General features: G+C 40.3%; 1 protein-coding gene across 2 annotated transcripts in view; it reads right to left on the bottom strand.

The window, feature by feature from the left end:
• Positions 1–19,066, bottom strand: part of LSAMP (limbic system associated membrane protein) — a 652,949-nt gene that overhangs the window by 15,820 nt on the left and 618,063 nt on the right. Inside the window, exons 5-7 of one of the 2 annotated variants that reach the window (XM_055085164.1) lie at positions 17,066–17,186; positions 16,425–16,573; positions 6,086–6,141 (exon numbers count right to left, since the gene is read on the bottom strand). In XM_055085164.1, the coding sequence (XP_054941139.1) occupies positions 6,122–6,141; positions 16,425–16,573; positions 17,066–17,186 (290 nt within the window). In that variant the 3' untranslated portion in view covers positions 6,086–6,121. Of the gene's footprint in view, positions 1–6,085; positions 6,142–16,424; positions 16,574–17,065; positions 17,187–19,066 lie in introns of those variants that run through there. The other variant, XM_024120416.1, reaches the window with a different exon arrangement.

The raw sequence follows: 19,066 nt of genomic DNA, 5'->3' as shown, positions 1-19,066 counted from the left end.
GCGCGTCCGGAGCCTGTGCTCCGCAACGGGAGAGGCCACGGCAGGGGGAGGCCCGCATACCACAAAAAAAAAAAAAAAAAAAAAACGTCTGCGGCACTGACCTCCGCAGGAGAGGCCACGGCAGGGGGAGGCCCGCGTACCACAAAAAAAAAAAAAAAAAAAAAAACGTCTGCGGCACTGACCGCCGCAGGGCAGAACTTGGTGAAGGCGGTTCTTGGTTCTGCTTTGGGCCCTTCGCAGTGACTGTACTACTTGGAGCGCCAGGACGCCTCAGTAATTTATCTGTCATTCCTGCTGTGTCACCGACTCCAAACATAGCATCATCGCCAGGTTCTAGAGCAGCTCCTGGAAAACGCAAATGGCTGCATATGACCTGACAGTTCCTACAACTAAAATAAAAACCTACTATCAAACCTCCTTGTTGAGAGGCTGAAAGTTTTCTCTAGATGTTCTGCTAGATTATAGGCTCTCAGCATCCTCCAGAAAACTCACCTCTATAACACCACCTACCATACAGTATACACTATCTGTACATATCCGTACAATCAGGCTGACGGGTGCTCTTTCTTGTGTTAAATGTGTAACCGGGGCAGAAACGCCCATCTCCTCTCTTTTAACTCCACTGGTTGATCACTTTTCTTTTTAAACAGGCCAGATACAAACAAGGAAAAGTAAGAAACTATTAGGGAAAAATGTATTTTTTTTTCAGATTTTAAAAATTCATTAGACCATATTGTTCAGCTCTCTCTGGATTCCAGACCTCTGCATTCCTGGGATGCTCTGCTATTCTCTCCCTTCTCTCCTTTCTGCCTTAATTTTGAACTTCACTTTCACCTGGAAGCCTCTCTGACCAGTCCAGGTTAGCTAAGGTGCCCCTGTTCTGTGCTCCCCATATACCACACAGGTTTCCTCAACTTAGCAAAGTTTCCTGTGATTGCTTAGTTCATCATCTACTGCCCCGTCTGGTCTCTAAGCTCTATTAGTGCTGAGGCCGTGTCTGGCTTGCTCTTCACAGTGTTTCCCAAGATCCAGTTGAGACCTTGGCACATAAAAAGTACTAGGATAGTACTTTTTTTTTTTTTTTGAGGGAATGAATAGTGTAATCAAAATATCGTGTATTGTTAAATAAACTTCATCTGGGCCAGAAACTAGTGTGCACTGCCCATTGAGAATGAAGTTTATTTCTTGTGTTCCTCATGGTTAGAAATCAGAGAAAAAGAAAACATGGACTCTAAAAGGAACTTTACAATGCAAAAGCAAGTGGAGAGTCATCTAAATGCAGAACACGTGACACTATTCATTTAATGATAGAATGGGAGGGCTGATCCTTAGGGAAGACCAAACTCCAATGGATGAGAGCATGCCATCTTTTTCAGCACTGCAACACAAAGCAGCTTTCAACAATGAACTTACCTGTGTTCAGGAACTCCAGGGAAGAAAATAGAACAAATCTCCCAAGTTACTCTCTAACTTGCGATTCAACAAAGAGAAGTGCAAGCTACTGCTTTTCCTTCTTTCTTTCCTTTTTTTCTTAGTTGCTTCTGCCCTCCAAACATTCACATGGACAATTGAGAAAGCACTTTAGAATGGCCAAGAAACTTTCCAACATAGAACATGGCTGGGGATGCTTGGTGCCGTGCGGGCTAAAGAGGATGGGATAATGCACAGAATGGGTGCTCAGCCGAGGCACAGTTATCTCTTACTGGTTTTTTTAAATCTTTTGAAAGCACAAGATGCTACTGTTGCCCCAAACAATATCCTCTTAGGCAGTTAAAAGTCATACCGGAACTGCAAGGTTTGGAAGGTGAGTGGTTGAAGCAGAATCTCCCTTGTGAGTATGGGGCAGATAAAGTAGAATGGACTGATAGCTGTGATTTATAGCAAAGATACTCTGTTAATGGTAATGTCTAGGTATTGAAACGTACACATGTGTTACAGAGATGTCGGAAGCATTTTCTTTTACAATCAGCATTGTGATGAGTAAAATAGTGCAGTAAACTATGGCAGTGCTTGACTCCCCAGGGTCCAATTAGGAAGCATGATAAATGACTTGTAAGGTCTCTCTCCCCCTACTGATTTGTGGTGGCTATAGCTGACAATTCTCAGTGGAGTCCTAGTGAGTGGTCTGCCTACTCCCACCATATATCTGTGTACAAATGAACACCTTAAGTTGGAATTCCAAACTCATTATGTCATGCTGTATTCTGACTTGGCAGGTGTGTTTCTTCACCACAGTATACAAGGGGAGATGTAAGGTGGGACGCCTTAAGCTGATTTTTTTCCCCTATGGAAGTGCTTGTTTAATTTAATACCTACAAATGACTTGTGATGATGAAAGAACATTGTGGGGACGGAGTGACTATATAAGAGAAGTTGTTACTAAGGTTAATTTGTATCTTGCCTCTTCAGAAGGAGATGTTTCCCCCAGATAGATGGGATAATGGCTTTGTGGTGCTTGCATGGCTGGTAACCAGTGTTTAGAAGTGAATGTTAACAACATCAGAACTTTTTCTATGGTTTTATTTGAAGGATGTCAAAAAGAGAATGTATGCATAATGCAAGGTGAATATGGTGTAAAATGTAGAGAAAAAGAAGATCAAGAAATACAGATAATAGAAATAAGAATTTCAGGGGAAAAGGAAAGAGGAAGCCATGGGGCAGACGAAAATTAAAGATTATACTTTTGCAGGGCTATACTACGTTGATGATTGAATTCTTGGAAGAATATGTATTCTTTCTTTTTTAACTCTTAAGTAGTGCCACTTCCTTTAAAGACTCTTGATCTGTATCATGTCTCTGAACCTAGAGCGAAGCTTCCAGTGAAAGGACCTCCTTCCTGGCTACACCCAGCAACACTCCTCACAGCACATTGCTACCTTCTGCTAAATGTCACACTCTGGCAAACACCGAGGCGAGCTCTCTAAAGACCAGAGGGACCTGCATCAGCATTTTCTGTCCATTCAAGATCCTGGTCTTCTCACCCTTTGGGGCAGCATGCTAACATTTTCTGCTGCAAATCTCACTGAGCTCTTTTTAGGCGGCTTTCTTCCTTTTAATTAAAAAGACAAGACTGTCAATTACTCAAACTTAATCCTAAAATGTAATTGTTACTTTGAAAGATTTTTTTTTCTCATAAAGCTCATAGAAGAGAAATATTTCCATCAAATTAAAATTTAGTGGGAGCTTGGATTTTTAAAAAATATTCATCTTCAAGTCCCTGCTGGCTCTAGAAATCTAAATAGCACAGCAAGGCATAAATACAGGGAGATCACCAGGAAAGGCTGACTGATGTAGGCAGATCCAGACTAGGAAAATAAGAAAAGGCCTCAGAAAAGAGTCCCAGGGCTAAAAATTCTCCTTCCTTTAAATTGACACGGTAGGATTTTTAGCCATTTAGCTTGAAGCTAAATGTAAATTCTGAGAGAGGTAACACGTCCAAGCTTCTGTTGGACATTTAAATAAGAGCGTGAATAAATTTCAGAATTATACTTGCCAGAAAATTTTAACAGGGAGAGAACAAGAACCGTTTAGGAAACAGGACAGAAGGAAGAATGAAAAGGTGAAAGAGCAAAACACAGAAGTGGATTCAACAGAGAGAAGTGCTTGTTACAACTGGGTCTAAATCAGTGGTTTGGGCTACCTATTACAGTTGGGTCTAAATCGTTGGATTGGCTGGTGAAGTATTGATTCTAGGTGAAGTATTGGCACAACTATCCCACTTGGGATAGACCGGGAGGAAGTCAGACTCCTGTTCCCATTAAAGGAGTCAGAGGGTGGTTGTCAGGTATTCATGTCAACTCTTAATCATCTTCATTGTATTAATCACGGCCCATGATTCTGCTGTAAATTTGTGTTGACGTGGCTACCTAAGTTCTATTAAAAAAAACAAGACCCTTGTTTCCATCACCTAGTGGGAAAGGAGAAATGTACTTAAACACTGAAGCCTTTCCTAGGACATGCTTTACACCTTTGAGCAGAAAAAAAGGGCAGGTTCTTTAGATTGATCATTATGGATTAGTCTGACAGGTGGCAATGTGCATATGGGCATCCACAGCAAGTGCATGAGTGTATGAGTGTGTGTCACACAGTAGGGAACTGTGCAGCTGGCGGCTCCTCTTAAGTGTAGTATTATGAGGTGGTGAAAAATAATGAAAAGTCTTCTTTATCTGACCTTGGGATACTTCTCTATTTAAACTTGTTAGCAGTGTGGGCATTTCAGACATCCCTAGAATCCAAAATACGTCAAACTATAATGAAGCCAAACTGAACTTTTATCTAACTAATATCCAGGCAACATGATACATGATACAAGTACATCTTTAACTATAAGTACATCTTTAAAAATTATAAGACATATGTGTATCTGAATATGATCATTTTGCATTCAATATGCTTTCTTTCTAGGAAATTGAAGCTCTATTTTACATATTATTTAAAACACCACTTTGAGCTTGTAGGCATGAAAAATATAATTTCTTTCCCATTTCACAGTTGGAAAAACTGAATTAAAGAGAACAATGCTAGTAATTATCCATGATTAATAGAGGTGTGTATGTAAATCAGCCTGAATAAGTGTGTGAAATTAGATGTTCTGATGCCAGACAGCTCTGCTCATATTTTTTAAAGATGGATGCTTTCAAATCTCTGCGTGAGTTGGGCATACAACTCTGTGTGTTGAGTGGGTCTGGAAATGGACTTTGTAAAAGTGTATGGATTGTAAGGCAACTGTATTACATAAGCATTATAATACATAAAATAAATTAGATGAGTGTTTAAAATTCATTAGACAGGTGTATCTAATACATATCTAATGAACATGAATGCATACATAATGGTTATTTATAATGTACTATAGATTTATATATGTACCTGAGTGCAGCAAGGAGTAGATTGGAATTTGGGTGTACTTTGATGATTAAAAGTGTAGGAGAAGGTGCATGTTAAGTTTCCTAGGGGTGTTGGATTAATACATGCAAAAGCCCTTAGAACTCTATTACATGAGAAGCCCATTATCTATGTTAGCTATTATTATTATTATTATTAATATTACCATTCTTATTAGTTAAGGTAAAACTGCCATTATAATAAGGGGCTGAAAAGAAGCATTCTCTCATTGATCCCTGGGATAATATCCTACAGAAAATAAATGAAGCTGTAGGGATAGTCCAGCCACCCTCACAGCATGGGATCTTTGTAGGATTTTTCTCCCTGTTTTCCTTCCTTGCCAGTGGAGTCTGATTTGAGAACCCATTCCTGGGAGTGCCGGCTGAGGGCAGGTACATCTCCTCCTCTTTCTAGAGATAGAATCTGGCTGTTCAGATGCCAGGCCCACCCATAGCAACACCAGTCTCCCCGTGGAAGGAAGCAGGCCAGGAGGAGTGCAGATTTCTGCAAGCCTGGTTTGTTTGTGGGTATTAATTTTTTTTTAACTTTAATTGTGGGGCGTGTTTTGTTTTCAGAGTGAGCTTTAGACAGCTGTATTAATCATGCAAACCCAGCCATGCACAATGTGTTTTATCAATGGAAAAACAGGAACGGAATGGCAAGCAGCTGTGAACAAACCCAGTGCAGTGCCTGAACCTGGAAGATAATCTCAAACATTTCCCAAACCTACTAGCCACACGGGGTTAGTGAATGGAAAGGCTGTTCACTTGGAATAAATAATCAGATGGGAGGCAAACAGGGTAGACAGATTCCAGGGTTATTAATTTTTTTTTTTAAGTGGCAGTAATTGTGGCCAGAGAGCCTTGAGCTCGAGGGAATTCTTCTCTTGAGGGTGATAAACACACAACGGTGGTTTGTTCTTGTCCTTTTCTCTTCTTTCCCTTTATTTTTACTTCCTGAGGCTGGTTTCATCACCTCATTCTGCACCTGTAGTCCTTCTAAATGTGAGAGCATCTCTGGTGCACGTCCATCATGAGGGGCTGTGTATGGGGAGGAGACGGGAGCGATGTTACCCGATTCTCAGTATTCAGAGCCCTCAGGAAATGATTTGAGACTAACAAAGTGAGAAAAGTTCCCTCAGACATTTAGAGCTGGCTCTTTCCCCATTTTACAATTCAGTGGATTTTCTGCAGCGATGTAGTCATGGGTAGTTATGCAAATATATGCAATTCAGGCCTCATTTCAGAATAAATAAACCTAAATTAAAATTAATGGAAAAAAACACCTATCAGAAACAGATCAAAAATGGCACACTATTTTTTTAAATTTATTTATCTATCTATCTATTTATTTATTTATTTATTTTTTAAATTAAGGAGCAGGGAAGCACCCTGATTTTTTTGTTTTGTTTTGTTTTTGGCATAAGAGGAAAGGAAATTTGAAAATTTCTGATTGGCCGCAGACAATACAAATTATCCTTTGGTGTAATTCCAGTATTATTATTATCACTGCAGAAAATCAAGCAATGTGATGAAGGAAACCCAAGGGAAACACATTGGATTTACTGAGCCTTGTTTTTTTTTAAATCACAGCTTGAAGAGGTTTAGGACTGCTTTCCTGCTGCAACTCTGCTGTTTATCTCCAGTCACCTTGATGAGCCATGTAGAGAGGGGGTAGGAGGGGAGACCCTCCAATGAGAGATATTAACAATGAAGCAGCTGAAATTAGACATGTGTTTCTGTTATTGGAAAGTAGGAGGGAAAGTTCCCTTTTTTTATGATGGGAGGAAAGTAAAGGAGATTGGGGACTTTCTCCTACTTTCAAAACACCTTATGGAAATTAATTGGCTCAAAATCCTTCAAGCCATTTGCATCAACCATCTGCTTATAGACATCTTCACACTTTAGGAGGGAAAGGTAGGATTGCACACAGATGATGACAATATATAATATTTAATTAAATGAAGGTGTCTCGTGTTATAGTTATGACCACAGTGAGGCAGTCATCTTTTCTTAGATATTTCGGTACACAAGGGGCACTATAAAAAGGGTTAAGGAGCCCATATGTTAGTATTTTTTTCCACAGGAAACTGTATTTCACATGGGCTGCCATCTTGATTGGAAAGAAGAGAAGAAAACCGATTTGATTCTAGAAAGTAAAAGTCCTTGTAAGGAACAGGAAACTTAAGAGGGCACTTCCTATAACTACCTCTCTCACCTGTTACCCCAAGTCTCCATGAACAGCTTTTCAATTTCTACGAGCAGAAGCCCTAAGTATTAGTAGTCAGATAAACTATATTCTCTAAAACTATTGGATCTATGGAAGTTATCTACAAAAGTCTATCTACAATGTAAAATCAAACTAGGGTCATTCTCCAATCAACAGTTCTGTTTGTGGGAAAATAACAAGTTCAACAAAATCCCACATGCTCCATCCTGGTCCAAACTGTTTTTCAATATCAAACAGCTGTCCTTTGTGAACAGTGTCTGGCTTCATTTTGTTCAACGTTATATATATTATAAAGAGTGATCAGATAAAATATTTGACTTTGTGGCTGTAGGACTGCTCTCACAAAGGATACCTCGAGTCATAGTGACACTGTATAAAGCCCATCTTGGATGGAGCATGACCTCTTTGAAAATGTTACCCATTGGGACAAACGCGTATGTGCATGTTTGTCACATCAAGATATTTGCAAGATGGCAACATGATAAAATGGTGTCAATCTCTGCAGCAACAGTAGAAGATAAATGTTTTAAAATGACTGTGGCATGTCAGGAATTCAAAATGGGATGCTTTCCATGAACACTGAGTTTCTTGTCAAGTCTAAAAAACAGGCACATTTAACAGTTTTATTTTTAGTGACTGGGATAAGAAACAGGTTTCATCAATGTTTTAGGGAAGAATTTTATTCAACAGAGTTCTTCTAAAAATAGTTTGGTCCCTACTTCAAATTTAAGAATAATTCTTTTATTAAGCTGTCTAGTTGATCCTTGAAACCTTGCAATTCTCATTTCTAATATAATTAAGTTTGCATATATGTGAATACATACATATGCAAAACATCGCATTATTGACACTCTCCATATCTACACCCAATTCTGGCCTAATTTTTAGTTTGGACAAGTGTTAATGAAACATGATCCCTCTTCAAACTTATAAAACAGCAGCTTCCTACCTTTAATTCTGAGCACATTTCCTTTAGAGTGTATACGACAATCTTGTTTAATTGGATTTATTTTTTTCCACACTAGGCTCCACATGGCCTACTTTCCATTTTTTCTCAAGTCTTTGAGTGTTATTTGCAAATCACTTTTCTGGAATTTAATTTCAATGGTAGGTTGGTTTCATTTCAGGTTTTTTTATTGTTTTAATTTTATTTGCCAATTTGCCTTTAAATGCCCTTAAGCTAGAAGGTCGGGGCTGCACTGCACTTGCAGCTAAACGTGATGTAGAAGGCAAAATTTAATTTGAGTGTGTAGAAAGTTCTGTGAAAAGGAATATGGAATGTTTACCTTGTTTTCTTATTTGTGTTTTCTAAAATAGTTATGTTTAAAAGGAAACGCCCCCAAATTGGCCAAGATTTTAAGAAAAGGTAATGTCCTTGTAATCTGGCTGAGTTCAACCTTTGGTAATAGATAAGTTCATTTTTACAAGTAATACAAATGACTTCAGATTTGGATTGTATAAGGTGGTCAGTTAGAGGATTCATATTTTTGTGAGCTACAGAATTTAACTGGCTGTGTTCCAAATATGTGAGTTCATAGTTACCTGTAATATGTATTAATAGAACAAAAAATTGCTGTCTGAGTTTAGCACTGTCTCCCCAGTTAGTGACCAACTTGAAGTTAGGTCAGGTACAGACCAGTTACCTGCCTTTCAACTAGTGTGAGGGCAATCGATTGACCTTTTTTTGAAGGTTTAAAGAAAAAAATGATTCCTTTTGTATGCGAATTTTGTCAAGGTGCTTCCCCCTTTTTGTGTTTTGCACATTATAGGTGATGGAGAATGACCCAGCAAGAGAACTACAACGATAAAAATCATACTGACCTTGAATGGGGTGGGGGATTGTGGGTAAAACACGCTCTAAAGGGGAAAAAATAGTAAGCATCATGGAGAATTTATATAGATAGATAAAGATATATCTTACTCATGTTTAGCTACTCAATTATAAAACAGATGAATTTTCACGCCTATGGGATCATATCTCCTGTAAAGCATTTGTCTGTCCTTCCTGCCAACACTAAATTATCAGAGAGCTATTAGTAAACTTTAACATCCAAAGTCTTTAAAAAAAATTAGCTAGAATAGGGGATAACACCATATTGTGGTAACCCTACAAACAGGATCCTGCCCTCCTCTGGAAAATCCACCAAGATTACAGATTTTGGGGGGTGTTGGTATTGAGGGTATTGAAATTAGTAGTGATCAAATTCAGGTCATGCATCTTGGCCCTGGTTCTGGGCTCTTTAACTTTTGACAGATGAACCTGTGGTAACTAAAGACTCCTTTCCTCCCTTTAAGCCCTACAGTTCATATCAGCTTTAGCCAAGCATCTAGAAAATTTATTTTGGTAAATACTAATTCAATTTTTCCCTCAGATTTTTCCTTCCACATTACTGATATCAGTGCAAGAGTAATGCAAATATACTAAGCTTCTTGGCATGATGAAATCTGGTTTTTAGTCTTTTCCTTAATGCCACCCCCTTGTGATAATACAATCTCATCTTAAGTTTGATGACCAGTCAGATTTGCTTGATGACACATCCTGTTCCGTAGTAAGACGTGCTTTTCTTTTAAACACTAGAGTCTCAGCTCATGAGTCCCTCACAGTCCCATCACTAAGCTACTGACCATAAATTGAACGTGCTGAAAGAGTTCAGGCTTTAAGGTATCCTCTATTTGTCTCATCAAAACCCAGGTTTAACTCTAAATCCTCCTCCGGGGCTCTTTCAGAAAGACAGAATGTTGCATTAGGGATAGGATGCATTACTTGCTACCCCCAAACCCTATAATGTAATGTAATCATAATACTTTTCTACATTCTTCCTAGCAGCTTGGTTAGATAAAGACCAGTGATAAATGAAAATCAACAAAAATCAAAACCGTAAAAAGAAAAGCATATGTGCACATTCAAATCTGATCTGCCTGCCATCTTGTAACATAAACTTAGAAGAGTAGATTTTGCCTGGAATTTGGGCACTCAATACATCTGGACGCTAAGAAAACCCAGTCTCCTTGAAGAGTGAGCTTTCCTTTCTTGGATGAAAGTTGTGGCTTAAATGCCAAAGTTTTATAAGTGCATTAAGATGGAACAAGTCAATAGTAGCACAGTGAAAGATTGTGTCTTAGTTGCACAAGTGTCAAGGAGAAAAATGTTTTAAAGCTCCACTGGCTATTTGGTATTTAGTTTCCAGCTTTGAAAATAAATAGCTAAACTGCTTTCAGCATTTATAGAGCAGTTGGAGACCACTGTCCCGTATTATATTATATCTATCTTATTTTATTCTTATTACAATTATTATTCAGACTGTTTAAATGACTCAGCTTAATATTTTCTCATCACACTGTTCACAGCTGGGTAAATGCACTCTGCCCTCATTTCGACAAGACCATTTCTATTGCTAAACATCTCATCCACCCCCTTCTCATTGCCTCTTCAACGATTTCCCAGCGTGTTATTATCGTCTTAGCTCCACCCTGTTATCATCATCTTAGCCCCATCACACCCCATTAGTTATTCTCTTTCTCTTAATTTCATCCTACTGGCTAATCATTCCTTAGATGTTTCCCCATCCTAGCTTTTTATCCTTATTCTTCCACCATCATTTCGCTGTATTTTGTAGTTTATGCCAGGGTTTATGGGCTCCTGTAAGAGTGTAAAGTGAAGTAAATACCACTTAAGATGAAAATCTCCGACTTTTAACATTTAAACGTAGGGGAGAGCAGGAACGTTGGTGCTATGTGCTCTGTCTTTTTCCTGCTAGTATTTGAGGAGGTCAACATAGCTTAGCAATTGATTGGGAGGTTCTAAGACAGAATGCAAGGTTTACCCCAATACGATCTGCTGTGGCTCTTGGTAAGTCTTAAGTCTGAGCTTTGGTTTCTTATCTGCTAAATGGGGTGGAGGGTGTTATTGGCTGATTCTGCTTGGACACCATAAAAAACAGTTAAACTGGAGTTAACACTTTGAAAGAAACCCCTATGAATTAAAAGCACCTAAATGACAAAAGCTGGGATTGACAGTAGGGTGTACAGAGAGAGGTAATTTATTAACTCAGATATGATTTTCTTTTATTTTCCAGTGGGTACTGGATATTGTCAATGGTCTCTCTGGAAGTAGGCATATTCAGTGCCTACTCTTAAATCTAAAACTAGTCCTGGTGACTGTCTATTTCCTACTGTACTCACAGAGAGCCCTCATAAGGAGTTCAAAGCCAGTCTTTCAAACTACATGTGGAGAGTGTTCAAATAGCTGCTCGAACTGCTTTATCACATGGCATCCAGTAGTAGCTGGTTAAGAGGCTTTGCCAAGTCTTAACTAGCATCATCACGTGGTGTATATTTAAATGCTGGGCCCCAAAGGTAATAACTTAAAATGACTTCTATAGACACAGGGAGGCCCTGATTTTAAGGGCTCTCTCCAGTGCTGCGTTGCTGAGGTTGTTCTTGAAATTTAATCAAGTATAGGTTTACAGGTTAATGATCTTTTACAATTAAAAAGAAAATTTTAAAACCTCCTATGCACAGATGTGGTATGGCTCAGTGTAGATTTCTTTGTATTTTTATTCTTTTGTACTCAGTAGCCTCAAAATACCTTATCGATCCACACATTTCTCTAAAGTAGAAGGCAACTGATCAGTAGGACTGTCCTTTAACATGACGAATGCCTTCTTTTGACATGCCTAGGGTCAAAAGCTGAGTAGTAGGCTGGACTCCCTGCTCAAAATCTCAATGTGCCAAAGATGAACCAACGGTCTCACTAATCTAGTGGACGCAGGCTGGTGAGGGTTAATGGAAATGGAAGTGGGAGGTGGTGGAAGTAGTGCCCCTGGGTGGGAAGGAATATAACAATATTTAGTCAGTGAAAAAATATCATTAAGTGAAAAAAGGAGAAAGACGTTAGATGTCTTTTCACCTCCAAACTACAGAAGATACATCTCCTAACATTTTCCCTACATATACTAATCTAGATAACGTGTTGGTTTAGAGCCTGGACCCTGGAAGGAGATTACCTGAATTTAAATCCCAGCAGCCTTACTTAGTTGCACTAGTTACTTAACCTCTTTGTATAATGGAGAAATAAGAGTGCCTAATAAGGCTGTCCTGATGATTAAATGAGATCACGTATGTTAAGAGTTCGGCACATGTGCAGAGTACCTTGTACATACTCACTTGATAAGAAGTGATGACGTTAAAATCATCTCCCTTATTCTTCCTCCCTACCTGTTGCTTTAAAAATAACTCAGTGCAAGCAATAGAACAAGATAAGGTTTCCTTTGAGGATGCCTTGCAGTCACTAGTGTGGATACATGGACTCTGTTATGTTACACATGCTGACAATGGAATGTCTCTTGGCATCACCAGAAGTCCAAGTCTTCACCCATGTGATACATATTCCCACATCTTACAAAAACTAAGGAGCGGAATCCTTGACTGTATACATTGTACCATGGATTAATGTGTACAGAGAAATGATATAATGTAACACTTTGCCAAGGATGAAAAAAAGATATAAAAGGCATTACTTGGATATATAGGCTAAGGGAATGGATCCTTAATAAACAGAATACTTGGGCTTCCCTGGTGGCGCAGTGGTTGAGAGTCCGCCTGCCGATGCAGGGGACGCGGGTTCGTGCCCCGGTCCGGGAAGATCCCACATGCCGCGGAGCGGCTGGGCCCGTGAGCCATGGCCGCTGAGCCTGCGCGTCCGGAGCCTGTGCTCCGCGACGGGAGAGGCCACAGCAGTGAGAGGCCCGCATACTGCAAAAAAAACAAAAACAAAACCAGAAAAAACCAGAATACTAGAATGTATGGAGGACAAGACAAATGAGAAAGGAATGCTTCCACTGGCTTAGGAAAAATGACTATGAATACGAGGTATTCTTGCACTCTCATTCAATTATTTTGACCCCTTTGAAGATAACATTTGAATAGAGAGTGAAGAAGCATATGGTGGAGGACAAGATGTATCAGTGACCGCAAACTGACACTCTGTACAAAGTCAGCACGTCACCGCGGTGGACATGGAAAATGTGCTGATGCACCAGTGAAGATGGATAATCATGAACTCTTCAGGGGCTCCGGCTCTGGGTTTCTACCTGCTGCTGCCTCTGGCTGGCAGCAGCTCACCAGCTGTCTCGTCTGCTTTGGACTGGCTGGGTCAGCAGAGCATCCTGCTGCCCGCATAGTGCTCTCTGTCACGGGTGCTGGCCACGGCCGCGCCTCCCAGGCATCTCTCCCCTCCTGACCCTGCTCTGTGGAAAAGTACTGCCACCAGCAGCGTCTTCCAGTGTCTCCCCAATAAACCCATCTACTCTGAAGCTGAGTGATGGGCAATCTGTTCACACATGTACTTTCTTTTTTTTTTTTCATTTTTTTCTCTTCCTCTCCCCTGTGTGTGCTCTCCTCCCCACCTTTTACCTGTGTAAATTGGTTACCATAGAGCCTTATTCTTAAAGATCCAGCTATGAAGGCTTTAACAACACATCTCCCAAACCCAAATCATGGTGGCGAGGCAGTTGTGGTAGAATTGCCATTCCTGTTACACAAGGAGCAAAGCTTCCTCCTTAAAATGTCGAAGAAATAGGACAGTAGATTCACTAACGTTTGACAATTTTAATAGCTTCTTTTCCCCTCAAAGCCCAGTGACCTTTTGTGTTCTATTCTTCTGTAGGTATTACACCTCCTAACTTTCCCATCAGGTGGGAAATCAATTCTAAGCCGAGCGCTGCGGCATGTGCTTCTTCTCCTCTGCCTGCTGCGGTGTGCAGAGCTGGTGCCAGTGCGGGCTGCCTCGAAGAGGGCCCACCGAAGTAGCACATCATTAATCATGGCCCTGTACTCTTCTCAGAGGTATAATGAGGGTAACTTCTATGAAACCATCAAGGGCAATATGACCATGATATATTTGCCCAATTTCTTTCTTTTTTAAAATTAATTAATTAATTTATTTATTTATTTTTGGCTGCGTTGGGTCTTTGTTTCTGTGCGAGGGCTTTCTCTAGTTGCGGCAGGCGGGGGCCACTCTTCATCGCGGTGCGGGGGCCTCTCACTATCGCGGCCTCTCTTGTTGCGGAGCACAGGCTCCAGACGCGCACGCTCAGTAGTTGTGGCTCACGGGCCTAGTTGCTCCGCGGCATGTGGGATCCTCCCAGACCAGAGCTCGAACCCGTGTCCCCTGCATTAGCAGGCAGATTCTCAACCACGGCGACACCAGGGAAGCCCCTTGCCCAATTTCTTGATTCTTAGTTTACAAACAGAAGTTCTATAAGATTCTTGACATTTCTTAATCTTACTGGGTTGAGTACTTTAAGTGGACTTTTGTGAATAGGACCATGGTATTTCAGGGCTTGAGGTTACCTTTCATCACCACCAGCAGACCTGCAGTATCTCTTATCTTTGACCTAGTCCATGCTCTTCGTCTCCTCCTCAACTGTTTCCTTTTCCCCTCTTCCTCCCTTTCTCTCTCTGTCTCTCTGTGTCTTTCTTTCTTTCATACCTGTGAAAAATAGGCTATCATAGAGCCTATTCCATCCTTCTATCCTTCTTCCCCATCCTCTCTCTCAGTCTATAGGTATCATTGTATTTATTATTTGAAAAATATCATTAGCACAGTCCTTTTTCTGGGTGGGATAACAAGAAAGGAACATTTGCATACTTTATGCAAATTTATAGTTGCTCACTTTCTCTAACTAATCCAATTATCCCATTTTCTCTTTTCCAATCCCTACAAAACCTCTTGTTAAGTGTATGTTGTTCTACTTAATCAGCTGACCTTAGATTTGTCGGAATCTCAAATTCATAGTTGAAGCTACTTTCCCCCCATTTACGGAATCCCTAACGTCAGGAATGAAACAGGTAAGTACATTTCTTAATAAATATCTTCTCAAGTGTTTTGAGATATCGACGTCTCTAGCTTAAGTAAAGAACACTGATGTTTGGTCTTTGGAAACAAGTAAACAGGGATATGAATTTTAAACTTCATATTGATGCAGCATTTGTAGCATAGCTGTATCCCATCACACTTACAGACTGAAGTCAACGGGAGTTATGAATGAGAAACTGAAGGCCAAATTTAGAATAGTTTGGGGTGTTTTTTTTAAATAAGTGGAGTTGGATCTTGAGCAGTTGTAAAATGGCTTTAATACTACGTTTCGAGGGAACTACCACTTAAATTGATTTTTTTTCTAAAATCTTTTCTCTTCAAGGCTCATCTAAACTGAATAAAGCAAGCTGGAGACATTTATCCTGGTCATAGTATTTCTAATTTTTCCAATTTAGCCTGTGCAGAAAAACAACAAAAAAACAAACAAATTCCTAGTGGCTTATTATTTCAAAAGAATAATAAATTCGTTGGACTTTCCCTTTTAGTCCAAATGAACTGTCTAGCCCAGCACGTGCTAACACTTTGTTTTACTTATTCTGATAAACATTTTCCTATTCTAAGTGTCGTCATTTCCCCTGATCTCACCCATCATCGTACTTCTGTTTCCCAGGAGGCATTTGCTTCTGTGCTCATAGCTGCCGGACCAACAAGGCAGGGGGTCAGATATCTGACTACAACACGGTGCTTAAGGGAAAGGCTCTAAGGTGGGCTTTCTTATTAATACCAGTATCTTAAAATCAATTGTCCTTCCTTAGTCTGCCTTGAGCACCTTCTCTGGTCTTCAGAAGAAGAAGCTTTGTTCCTCTCTCTCACCATCCCATCTCTCTTCCAAAAATATATCAGACACGTAATGTTTCCTGCTGTCATATGGAAACCTTTCTGCAACGTTTTTCCTCCCTTAGATTTTATATTATGTTTTAATCATTCATTCCACTCTTCCTCTTGTGTTGTTAAAAATACACTTTCTTTTTACAGCCTCTCCCTTCTCCCAGCCCTTTATCCATCCTCACTGAATATCTCTCCCTCAATCACTCCCATCACTGCCATTTTTTAAGTGCCATCCACTTTCCACGATCTTACACCATCTCTGCTCCTTAAAGAGACCATCACCAAAGAGATTTTTGTTCTCTGAATATTCTTACAGTTTAACCAACCAGGAAAAAAAAAACAACAAAACACAACTAAACTAAAAAAACAAGCAAAAAAACAAGGCAGTTATCAAAAGTACACCAGGGAATAGAGAGGAGAGGTATTCACTTGTAAATCTCATTTTATGCAGAGGGATTGTGAACCTGTGTTTTTGTTTCAGTGGCTATACACTGATTTTTGTTTAAGTTTACCTTTAAAAGATATGGGAATGATTTTCGAGTTTTCCACAGGAGAACTCCATCAACTTGATCTCCCAGGCAGCTCCCTGCTTTGGCATACTTACTGAAAAGTACGAGGCTGGCGTTGGTGACCCCCAGATTGTTGGCAGCCACGCAGGTGTAGTTGCCATAATGCTCTTCAGTGACGTTGGTCACCGTCAGGGAGGACTGGCCCTCCGTGCTCTTAATCTCAAGGCCATTGGCACTGTTTATCCTAAGGGTTCAAAGACAGAAGAGTAAAGAGAAACACTGATGAAGATTTGGTATAGTCATTTCTTCTTCATCATTATACTGGAGAAAAAGGAGAGAAAGGAAGTAGGTAGAGCTTGTCGTTACTGCTCAGTTCCTCATTTTAATCATGCAATCCCATAGTATCAGAATCAAAGTCCATTGATGAAGAAGACTCGGGAATGGAGGAGTTTCATCAGGCTTTGGTTTCTGTTCTAGGAGAGAAAGACACGCAGGTGGACACTACCCCCGAACCACCTGCCTCACCCTATGCACGTAACCTGAGTGCTTTGGGGTTCCGTTTGAGAGCTACAGCCCCAAAGCACTTGGTAAAAAACCTTGGAAAATAAAGAGTCTAATCGGATTAGGCCTATCTAATTACAGCCGGGCTTGGCTTTGTCATTAGGGCTTCTGGTTTCCCTTGTTGAGCAGGGGAGACCTGGCAGAGCAGTGGAGGTGCAGCAGGTTTGGCACATACCTGGTGTCATCTCGGTACCATTCAAAGTCAGGTGCAGGCACCGCCGAGGCCTCACATTTGAGAGAAGCTTTCCGCCCGGTGGTGGCTTCGTTGCTCTTGGATTCCGTGATAGTGGGAGGATCTGTAGGAAGGACAGACACACAGTTTACATGAACTTTGGATGGTGCTCCAGAATTTCCACACGAGAAGGAATTAGAAAGGACAATTTGATTGCAGAGAGGCAGGACAGGAATGGTCTTAAAGCTCCATTTACATGAATTGTGTGATCCGCTGAATGGGACGGATCACTAGAAAACTAAATAGAAATAAGAGATTAATGAAACTGTAGACTTGGTTTAAACGGGACACTTAACGGGGCTTTATGGAAATGAAATCTAGGATATCTTTTTCCCTCTTCCAATAGACCATCCGTTATTCCAATCATAGGTTATAATGCTTGCATAGTTTTATTGCTTTTCATAAATTGAGTGGTAATACTAAAGGACTTGGGATTTTAAGTGTATAATTTGAGCATTTTTCTTTTTCACCGTCATCGTTATCATCATTATTATTATTGTTACCTTTGGAGATGGCAGTAAGAAATCTGATGAAAATAATAGAGCACTAAAGTCCTCTCAGCCCAGGCTCAGCCTAATATTGTTGCAGGAATCCAGGAAAACAAACTAATGTCAGATGATTGCTATACTTTTTCCCCTCCTCTGTGTTTCCTTAGTGCTATGACCCAGGTCAATTTTGCTTTTATGTGTGAGGGTGCAGTTTGAAGTCTATCGTGGTGCATAAACACCTTTCTGGGATACGAGTCTTCTGCTCTCTCTGGCAGCTGTGCACTTGATTTTTTTCTGCTTAGGACTGAGTCTATAAAACTGTAATGGGCTTGAAATGAGCTCAGAAACACATTCTAATTTGCCATGATTCTTTCAAACAATCCCATGGAAAGTGGAACAAGTGTTTACAGGTCCACAGGACTGAGCGACGATGGTAAACTTGAGCTCTTGGCTTGATGATGCTGTGTTTGTGCAGGTTATGGACCCTCAAGGAGAAAAAGACTTCTGTCCAAAGGTTATTTGCCAGAAAACAGCAACTTGGCTGTGTGTACATGGACAAAATAGACCCAAACCATCTGTTTATATTTTATAAAGGAAAAAGCTTATTTAGGTAAATTAGTGAAGTGAACTCTAACATACAAAATTCATTGACATCTCTGCTCTTCAGCATCTGGTTCAGCTCACTTATTTTTGGGTTTTTGTCTTCATACTCAAAAGCTATTTTCCAAGTTTTCTACCTGTAGAAGACCTGGATCCTCTTAGTTAAAAAGGATGTACAAAAGCGTCATCAGGTTAGTCTGCAATTTTCTCCCCCATTTCATTTTCACATCAGCTTGGACATCTTTAAGTTATTGTCACAGAGAAGAGGAGTTACAGCACATTTGGATAACACCACCAGCCCGTGTGTAAACATGTGCCAGAGTGGGCGGTTGTTTTGCTTTAGACTTAGCTGCTCATTTTTGTTTAGACAGAAAAAGGCAACAAGATGAGTGGAAAGAACCCTCGACTGGAAACTAGGAGTGCTGGAATTTAGTTTCTGTTTGGTTGTGTGGACTTCCCATCACACACTTTATCTTTCTGAGCCTTGGTTTTATTATCTATAAAATGAAGGAACCACACATTAACGATCTATATAGCATCCCTTCCAACTTAAAAAATACCAGTTCTAGGGGACTTCCCTGGCAGTCCAGTGGGTAAGACTCTGTGCTTCCACTGCATGGGGCATGGGTTCATTCCCTGGTCAGGGAAGTAAGATCCCGCATGCCTCACTGCGTGGCCACCCCCCACAAAAAAAACCCACACCAAACCAATTCTAGTCAAAACGGCCCATTCTTCACAAATGGGCAGTTGGTAGCATTAGGACCCAAGTGTATTTTTTTTTTTTTTTTTTTTTTTTTTTGGTGGTATGCGGGCCTCCCTCTGTTGTGGCCTCTCCCATTGCGGAGCACAGGCTCCG

Source organism: Physeter macrocephalus, chromosome 1, assembly GCF_002837175.3.
Source record: "Physeter macrocephalus isolate SW-GA chromosome 1, ASM283717v5, whole genome shotgun sequence".
In the NCBI taxonomy this organism is placed as follows: Eukaryota; Metazoa; Chordata; class Mammalia; order Artiodactyla; family Physeteridae; genus Physeter; species Physeter macrocephalus.
Note: the sequence above shows the minus strand (reverse complement) of the source record. Positions and strands in the feature narration are given on the sequence as shown.